This window comes from Rhinoraja longicauda, chromosome 32, assembly GCF_053455715.1.
Source record: "Rhinoraja longicauda isolate Sanriku21f chromosome 32, sRhiLon1.1, whole genome shotgun sequence".
NCBI classification, from domain to species: Eukaryota; Metazoa; Chordata; class Chondrichthyes; order Rajiformes; family Arhynchobatidae; genus Rhinoraja; species Rhinoraja longicauda.
In genome coordinates this window covers 11,155,908-11,165,862 of record NC_135984.1, presented here as the reverse complement: position 1 = coordinate 11,165,862, position 9,955 = coordinate 11,155,908, and the positions used below count along the sequence as shown (strand labels likewise).

The 9,955-nt window shown below is 46.1% G+C and overlaps 1 protein-coding gene across 1 annotated transcript in view; it reads left to right on the top strand.

The window, feature by feature from the left end:
• Positions 1 to 2,567: 2,567 nt before the first annotated feature.
• ppp2r1ba (protein phosphatase 2, regulatory subunit A, beta a) overlaps positions 2,568 to 9,955 on the top strand; it is a 31,571-nt gene continuing 24,183 nt past the window's right edge. Inside the window, exons 1-6 of the mRNA XM_078426538.1 lie at positions 2,568 to 2,723; positions 6,814 to 6,904; positions 6,993 to 7,093; positions 7,901 to 8,133; positions 8,939 to 9,086; positions 9,233 to 9,388. Coding sequence (XP_078282664.1) covers positions 2,637 to 2,723; positions 6,814 to 6,904; positions 6,993 to 7,093; positions 7,901 to 8,133; positions 8,939 to 9,086; positions 9,233 to 9,388 — 816 coding nt within the window. The 5' untranslated portion in view covers positions 2,568 to 2,636. The remainder of the gene's footprint in view (positions 2,724 to 6,813; positions 6,905 to 6,992; positions 7,094 to 7,900; positions 8,134 to 8,938; positions 9,087 to 9,232; positions 9,389 to 9,955) is intronic.

Below are 9,955 nucleotides of genomic sequence, written 5' to 3'. Positions count from 1 at the left end.
CCCTGGGGATGAAGCTGTTTCTGAGTCTGGAGGTGCGGGCGTAGAAGGCCTTGTATCGTCTGCCCGATGGAAGGAGTTCGAACAGACTGTTGCAGGGGTGTGAAGAGTCTTTGTGGATGCTGGTGGCTTTTCTGAGGCATCGTGTGTTGTAGATGCCCTCCAAGGTTGGTAGCTGTGTTCAGAAGGTCCTCTGAGCTCTATGGACTACCCGCTGAAGAGCTTTCCTTTCAGCCTCCGTGCAGCTGAGGTACCACACAGGGAAGCCCCCACAGTGAGCATCACAGAGGGGGAGCAGTGAGCTCCCACTGGTATCTGATCATCAGAAGTACAGGAGAGTTCTCCCTGGTATTTTTGCACTTGTAAAGTTGGACCAAGGGTCCTCCGCCTGTGATGTTGCCTCTATTTCTCCCTCCACATAAGCTGCCTGCCCTGCTGTTGGCTGCATTTTCTGCTTATTTCATCAACTCAGATAATGTAACCTTGATCTTCCATTAAATCTTCAGCTATTAATAGTATTGATAGTTCATAAGTTCTAGAAGCAGAATTAGGCCATTCGGCCCACCAAGTCTACTCTGCCATTCAAACATGGCTGATCTATTTTTCCCTCACAACCCCATTCTCCTGCATAACCCCTGACACCCATACTAATCAAGAATCTATAATAGACAATAGACAATAGGGCAGTAGTAGGCCATTCGGCCCTTCGAGCCAGCACCGCCATTCAATGTGATCATGGCTGATCATTCTCAATCAGTACCGCATTCCTGCCTTCTCCTCATACCCCCAGACTCCGCTATCCTTAAGAGCTCTATCTAGCTCGCTCTCGAATGCATTCAGAGAATTGGCCTCCACTGCCTTCTGAGGCAGAGAATTCCACAGATTCACAACTCTCTGACTGAAAAAGTTTTTCCTCATCTCCGTTCTAAATGGCCTCCCCCTTATTCTTAAACTGTGGCCCCTGGTTCTGGACTCCCCCAACATTGGGAACATGTTCCCTGCCTCTAACGTGTCCAACCCCTTAATAATCTTATACGTTTCGATAAGATCCCCTCTCATCCTTCTAAATTCCAGTGTATACAAGCCTAGTCGCTCCAGTCTTTCAACACATGACAGTGCCGCCATTCCTGGAATTAACCTAGTAATCCTACGCTGCACGCCCTCAATAGCAAGAATATCCTTCCTCAAATTTGGAGACCAAAATATCCACCTTAAAGATAGACTCATTTAAATGAATTTTGTAGTTTTTCTTTTCTGCTGTCATACCCTTTCTGAAGATGTTGATCTTTTCCACAGGGCATCAGAAGTTCCGAAGACTTCTGACACCCTCTCTCTCACTCAAGGGCCATGGCTTCTTTGCTGTTTGCGAGGTTTGGTGGGTGTTTGGATGCAGGGTAGATTGGATGTGAGGGTTGTCAACACTAAGGAGACACTAGAGACTGCAGATGCTGGAATGTGGAGTCCCCTGACGCAGGGTCTCGACTCGAAAATTCAATCTTTACTTTAGAGATACAGAGATACACAGTGTGGAAACAGGCTCATTGGCCCACCGAGTCTGCGCCGACCAGCGACCACCCCCTACACTAGCGCTATCCTACATACTAGGGACAATTTACCATTTTTACTGATGCCAATTAACCTACAAACCTGTACATCTTTGGAGCTTGGGGGGAAACCAGAGCAACCAGAGAAAACCCATGCAGTCACAGGGAGAGCATACAAACTCCATGGGATAGGCACATGGATATGCAGGGAATGGAGGGATACAGGTTATGTGGAGGAAGATAAGAGGTGGTCTTGGCATCATGTTCAGCACAGATATTATGGGCTGAAGGCCTGTTCCTCAGCTGTTCTGGACACACACACACACGCTGCCCGACTCGCCGGTCTGCTCCTCACCTCAATGGGTAGAAAGGAACTGCAGATGCTGGTCTACACCAAAGACACAAAATACTGGAGTAACTCAGTGGGACAGGCAGCATCACTGGAGAGAAGAAATGGGTGATGTTTCGGGTGGAGACCAGACTGAGAGTCAGGAGACGAGAGATATGGAAGAAGAGATCAAAGCAGAAGAGGCTCAAGGAAATGTACAATGGCAGAGGGGGAGATGACAAGGAGGCATCCAATCAGTAACATTAATCAGGAAGACTGTGGAACTGGTCGAAAGAGGGTGGTGGAGGGATGGAGAGAGAGGGAAAGCAAGGGTATGAATATTGATTTCTCTAACTCAAGTCAAGTCAAGTTTAGTTGTCACATAAACATACAAGATGTGCAGTGAAATGAGAGGTCACCCACAGTCCAGCAATAAAAATAAACAATTTCACACACAATCACAACCAACACAAAACAAAAAAAACATCCATCACAGTGAGTCTCCTCCAGTCACCTCCTCACTGTGATGAAAGGCCAGAATGTCTTCTCAACTCCAAGTCACCCTTGCTTCTCTCAGGGGATGCTGCCTGTCCCGCTGAGTTACTCCAGCACTTTGTATCAATCCCTCACCCTGAATGGAGCCGCGGTCACGTGACCGCAGCGAGGGTGGTGCCACTCTAATGTTGGACGGTAGGGCGCACGCGCGTTGGACGGGGCCCGTGCTGCAGGCCCCCGGGACACCCCGTACACCGGCAAGTAGCGCTAAGATGGCGGCGGCAGAGGTGGCGGACGGCGACGACTCGCTCTACCCCATCGCCGTGCTCATCGACGAGCTGCGCAACGAGGACGTGCAGGTGGGCGGCGAGGGAGGGAGGGAGGGAAGGAAGGAAAGAAAGAGAGAGAGAAAGAAAGAAAGAAAGGATGGATGCCGAACGCCCCATCAGGCCCTGACGGTCCCCGGCCTCAGGCCCCACTGCTCCGGTCCCGCCCTCTCCGACCTCGCCCAGGCCCCGCTGCTCCGGTCCCAAGGCCCCGCCGTGCCCGCTCATCACCGCGGCCTCACCCCGTCTCCATCACACACGGCGGCCGTGGGGGTGGGGGGAGAGAAAAGGGGAATGAAGGCTTTAGGCGGATAAAATGTCCGCGGCCCGCCCGCCCGCCCGCCGCAGGAGATAAACCTTGCTCCAGGGGCTCATTAACGAACCACAACACCCACCAGACGCTGGATTATTATGTAATCAAACAAGAAAATCATATTGCAGACAGTATGTAGAGGCCCCTACGAGGGTATTTATTCACAAAATGCTGGAGTAACTCAGCAGGTCAGGCAGCACCTCAGGAGAGAAGGAATGGGAGACGTCTCGGGTCGAGACCCTTCTTCAGACTGAAGAACGTCATCCATTCCTTCTCTCCTGAGATGCTGCCTGACCTGCTGAGTTACTCCAGCATTTTGTGAATAAATACCTTCGATTTGTACCAGCATCTGCAGTTATTTATCTTACACGGGCCCTACAAGGGAGAAGGCAAAAGCAACCTCCTTAATTCGCAGGGCAGGTGACTGAGTGCCAGTGAGCGAGCACTGTGGCACCAGCAGTTTCATTAGCTTTAAAATAATTATGGATTGTTGTTATCAAGTTGGCTTGATGACAGACTGTGTTACTGTCAAGTTAGTGCTGGATGTCCTAAGATGTTTGAAAGTGGATAATTGATCAGATGTAGAACAGCACAGGAACAGGGCCTATTGTCCCACAATATCTTTGCCAAACACGATGACAAGACCAACACTTATCTGCCTACATATTATACATATCCCTCCATTCCCTGCACTTCTATGTGCGTATTCATAAGTTTAAATAATACTATCATACCTATACCTGAACGTATACGGTCTGAAGAAAGATCCCGACTCGAAACGTTGCCCATCCTTTTAACGCCAGAGATGCTGCCCCACCCACTGAGTTATCATATCATATCATATCATATATATACAGCCGGAAACAGGCCTTTTCGGCCCACCAAGTCCGTGCCGCCCAGCGATCCCCGCACATTAACACTATCCTACACCCACTAGGGACAATTTTTACATTTACCCAGTCAATTAACCTACATACCTGTTACTCCAACACTGTATGTTTTCAGTATACACCAGCAGTTCCTTGCCTCACACTATCATACCTCCACACTACCCCTGGCAGTGTATTCCAGGCACACACTACCCTCTGTATTAAAAAAACCCCAAAGATTCTGAGGTTCAGTGACTAGTAGACCTGTACCACAGAAGGCATTGAAAAAATGCACTGAAAGAAAGTTTTAGACATAATTATATCGGGGCAATGGGAGAGTAAAAATATGTAGAGAATTAACCACAAATGTAGGGCAGAATAGGTGTGAATGATTCAATGGCTACTGCTTCCTATTGTTTAGCTGTTACTGTTTAGTGGACGTGGGAGAAATTGATGTTGAAGATGTTGCAGTGATTCAATGGTGATTAAGGTTTATTCAAAGAAGAGGGAATAGTAGATACAAAATACTGCTGTAACTCAGAAGGTAAAGCAGCATCTCTGGAGAAAAAGAATAGGTGACGGTTCAGGTTGGAACCCTTCTTCAGACTGAAAGTTGAGGAGGGGGTGGGGGAATAAACTGGAGGTGAGAAAAGGCCAAAACAAATCATGGTCGGCAACAGATGACCGTGGGTAGGGTGGAGCCCATAATAGCCCATTGTTGGCTGGGGAAGGTGTGATAACAAGAGGGATACAAGGATGCGACCAGTGGAACTGGTAGGACGACCTGGGTGGGGAAGAGAGGGAGGGAAGGGTATGCAGGAGTTACCTGAAATTAGAGAAATCAACGTTCATTCCGTTGGTTGTAAGCTGCCAAAGCGAAATATGAGGTATCACAAAATGCTGGAGTAACTCAGCAGGTCAGGCAGCATCTCAGGAGAGAAGGAATGGGTGACGTTTCGGGTCGAGACCCTTCTTCAGACTGATTTGTACCAGCATCTGCAGTTATTTTCCTACAAAGCGAAATATGAAGTGGTGGTCCTCCAATTTGCGTGTGGCCTCACTTTGTTAGTGGAGGAGGCCCAGGACAGAGAGGTCAGGATGGGAAGGGGAGTTAAAATGTTTGGCGATCACGTGGGCCAAGGCAGACTAAGTGCATGTTCAACAAAACGATTGCTATGATTGGTTTTGTCGATATATCGGAGCCCACACTGCAAACCTCTGCTTTGCCTGAAAGGATTGTGGGGGTCCTTTGATTGAGTTGCATCTCCTGCAGTTGCAAAGGAAAGTTCTTGGAGAAAGGGTGGTTTGGGTGGCAAGGGATGACTGAACCAGGGTGTCGCAGATATAACGGGCTCTGCAGAAAGGGGTGGAGATGGGAAGATGTGATTAGTGGTGGCATCACATTGATGTGTAATATGACAGCTGATGAGGTGAAAGGTGAGGACTAAGGAGACTCTGTCCCTATTGCAAGGGGGGGGGGGAGTGAAGCAAGAGCAGAACTACGGGATACAGAGGAGACGTGTATGAAGGCCATATTTATGATAGAAGGGGGGAAATCCATGATCCCTAAAGAAAGGCAGAGCAGGAGGTATTGGGAGTAGGGAATAGCGTCTTTGCAAGAGGCAGGGTGGGAAGAAGTGTATTCTAGATAATTGTAGGAGTCAGTAGGTTTGTAATAGATGTCAGACAATAGTCTTACCTCCTGTGATGGAGACAGTGAGATCAAGAAAGGGGAGGGTGGTGTCTGAGATAGTCCAAGTGAATTTGAGGGCTGGGTGGATGTTCGTGGCGAAGTTAATAAAGTCCATGAGTTCTGCATGGCTGCAGTAGGTAGCCACGATGGAGATGTCAATGTAGTAGAGATAGGGCCAGTGTATGCCTGGAACAGGGATTGTTTGACATAACCCCAAAAAAGGCCGAGCTGGGGCCCCATGCGGGTGCCCATGGCTACACCTTTGACTTGGGGAAGTGGGAGAAGTTGTTAAGGTGAGGACCAGTTCCACTAGGTAGAAGAAAGTGTGAGTAGAGGGAAATTGGCTGAGTCTGCGGTCAATGAAGAAATGGAGGGCCTTTCTGGTGGGGTGGGGTGGGGGGGGGGGGGGGGGGGGTTGTAGAGGTGTAGAGGGACTGAAGGTCCACAGTAATGATGAGGGAACGGGCCTGGAAACCGAAAGTTATTAAAGAGTCGGAGGGCATCAAGAGTCAAGAGTGTTTTATTGTCATATGTCCCAGATAGAACAATGGAATTCTTACTTGTAGCAGCACAACAGAATATGTAAACATAGTACACTGTAAACAATATAATATGATGCACAGGCACACGTTAAAAACAAACAAACAATAATAGTGCAATAATAACAATAACAATCTATGCAGTTCAGAGCTTAATGAGGCTGTAGTATTTTTATAGCCTGCTGGCTGTAGGGAAGAAGCTAAACTTGGACGTTACAGTTTTCAAGCTCCTGTACCTTCTTCCCGATGGCAGGGGTGAAATGAGTGTATGGCCAGGGTGGTGTGGGTCTCTAATGATGCTGGCTGCCTTTTTGGAGCAGTGACACCGACCGGTACATCCCCTCGATGGTGGGGAGGGCAGAATCCATGATGGACTGGGCAGTGTTCACAACTTTTTGCAGTCTTTTTTACTCCTGGGCATTCAAGTTGCTGAACCATACCGTGATGCAACCGAGTCAATATACTCTACTGTACACCTGTAGAAGTTCAAGAGAGTGAAGTATCTTGGGCATGCAAGGGAAGGGATTGGACAAGGGGGGATAGGATGGAATGGTTTCAGTAGGGCAGGAGCAGGCAGAAACAATGAGACTACCAAGGCAGTTTTGCTTATGGATTTGGGGATTTGTGTGATTTATGGAAAGTTATTTCTTTGAAACTGTTCTTGACTAATAGTAGTTTGCATTCACAAATGATGATTTTCCTTCCCCAGTTACGTCTGAACAGTATAAAGAAACTGTCTACCATTGCCTTGGCTTTAGGAGTTGAACGTACCCGCAGTGAGCTCCTTCCATTTTTGACTGGTATGTACAAAGCCACAAGAGTTGTGACTGGTTCTATTTTGACCTGTCTTTTGGAACTGACTGTCACTGGTTTCTTGTCTTAACGCAGACACCATTTATGATGAAGATGAAGTGCTGTTGGCTTTGGCAGAACAACTGGGAAGCTTCACCGTTCTTGTTGGTGGACCAGAATATGTTCACTGTTTGCTGGTAGGAATGAACATGCATGTATAAGGCACCACGCAGTATAGAACGCAGCACAGCACAGGAATAGTTCTTTCGGTCCATAACATGCCTGTAACATGATGGCAAGATAAACTAATCTCATCTGTCTACACATGATTCATATCACTCAATTTTTTGCATATCCATGTGCCTGTCTAAAAACCTCAACCACCACTAAGGTATCTGCCTCCACCACTACTCCTGGCAGCATATTCCAGACACCCACCAGCCTCTGGGTTTTAAAAAGATCTTGCCCGGCCCATCTCCTTTGAATTTTGCTTATCTCACCTTGAAGCTATGTACTAAGCCTTTCCTCTGCTTTGATATTTTCAGCCTAGGAAAAAGGCTCTGATTGTCCACCTGATGTATGTCTCAAATTCTTTTTTGCTTCTATCAGGTCTCCCCTCAACCTGTAATGGGGTGGCCAGAGCTGCACGCAATATGCCAAATGCGGCCTAACCCGAGTTCTATAAAGCCGCATGTTGATTTCCTGACCTACACTCAATGCCCTGACCTATGAAAACAGGCATACCAATTTCTTTCTAAACCACTCTATCTACTAGTGTTGCCACTTTCAGGGAGTTGTGGACTAACTTTGGCATTGTTCTCTTGTACATCCAAATATTATTTTGCCTTTTCATATTCTCTGTCTCATTTTCTTTAATTCCTTATTCCCAGGAATTTTCTCGAGCTCTTCTTAAACAAAGATTATTTTTAAATTGTTATTTTTTTTAATGTAGATTGAAAGAATTCATGGCATTCATTTCCTTTTAATTATCTCTCATTTTCCAGCCACCCTTAGAGAGTCTTGCCACCGTGGAAGAAACGGTCGTACGAGATAAAGCTGTTGATTCGCTGCGAGCAATCTCCCATGAGCATTCTCCTGCAGACTTGGAAGTTCACTTCGTACCACTAGTTAAGCGCTTGGCTTGTGGTGACTGGTTCACATCCAGAACTTCAGCATGCGGCCTTTTCAGCGTGTGCTACCCTCGGGTATCCAGCTCTGTAAAAGCGGAGCTGCGGCAGTAAGTATATGTTTCACTTTGACTGCTGCGGAGGGTTATGATGTTAATAGATTAAAAGTTAGCAAGAAATGTTAAAATATCGTGACAAATCTAAATTGATTGTTTGGGAACATTTTCAATATAATTGGTAATTAGTGGAGATGAGAAGTGGATATTTCCACATGGTGCGCATGGCTTTGTGCTAATTGAGTGGGTACGAGCTTTTTGGGAATTACCAACCGTGCTGCAGAAACCGCAGCAATTTTGTTTAATGCCATGTGAACTTGAGCTTTTTGTGGGCCAAAAGGGACAAAAGACTAAAAGTACATGATTCTAAATGGGCCTCTATACTTGGTTTTCTAAGCTATGCTATTGAGGTAGCCTTGTATTTTGGCAAAAGCTTTTGGATCAATGTGGCATACGAAGGATTCACTTGTTCAAAAGTAAGCTTATTTAGAAACTTGGGTTTTATAGGACAGAAGCAGGTTGTTTAGCCTGCCCAGGTCTGGAATCTCTGAGCTTGTGCAGTGCATGGCCAATCACACTGACTTGCACCACATGCATTTATGTGTTTTACCAATATATTAAACTATGTCTTTCTGCTGCTGCTCCGCTGCCTCTTCTCTCACTTGTCACGTATCACTTTTTAAAATTTGGCCTGAAGTAATTTAAATTTCCAGACCGACAGGAACTACATTACATTACAGAGTATCATAAAAAGTTTTGGAGATGCATGTTTGTTAGAATAATAAATTGCTTCATAATTTGCACTTTTGGATCACTTTTATAGACACAGCTATAAACCATGACATGATCTTCTCTGTAGGCATTTCCGTAGCCTGTGTTCAGATGACACACCAATGGTCCGCCGAGCTGCAGCCTCAAAGTTGGGTGAATTTGCCAAGGTTCTGGAGCTGGAGTTTTTAAAAAGTGACATTATCCCTCTCTTCACTTCCCTGGCTTCTGATGAACAGGTATGTGGTTGCAGAAGATGCCCCCATTCTCAATAAGGTAAAAGGCTCCAAGTCTGATGGGAAATTTCCATGCAGGAGTTAATATTGTACTCAATCAGCTTTTAATGGCGAACCATCGTGAACTTTGTCTGAAAATGTTTCCGCAGGATTCAGTGAGGTTGTTGGCGGTCGAAGCATGTGTGAGCATAGCACAGCTACTGCCCCAGGAAGATCTGGAAGCTTTAGTGATGCCTACTCTACGGCAAGCTGTGGAGGACAAATCATGGCGTGTTCGCTACATGGTGGCAGACAAATTTTCTGAAGTATGTACTGCGCTTGTATGAATGGATTATTGATCTAAGCACAAAGTGCAATTTTCTGGGGTGGTGACATTGTGCATCTATATTTCAAAATTAAATTTATAGTCTTTTCATTGTTTTACTTGACTATTCCAGCAGCACTCTCTGATTTTATCAAAAGAGGTACTATAAACAACATTTAAAAGATATTTGGACAGGTACATGGAAAGGAAAGGTTTAGAGGGATATGGGCCTAACGTGGGCAGGTGGGACAAGTGTAGATGGGGCATCTTGGTAGGCATGGACAAGTGGGCCAAAGCAATTAACTAGATGCGTTCAAACAAAATCGGAATGTTTTGGTAAAATGAGGAACTGTTTCCATGGGCAAAAAGGTCAATAACCAGAGGTAAAATAGGTAAGACAAAAAAGTCAGGAATAATGGCAACATTATTAGCCATGGGCACCCAGCCACACTTGTTTTTTAAGTTGACTATATGTAACAGTCTTGTTCTGTCTATTCCAGCTGACCATGCCCCTTCCTCTCTGCTACATCACCAAGTGCATCGCTCCTGGCTCGCATTCATTAATTTC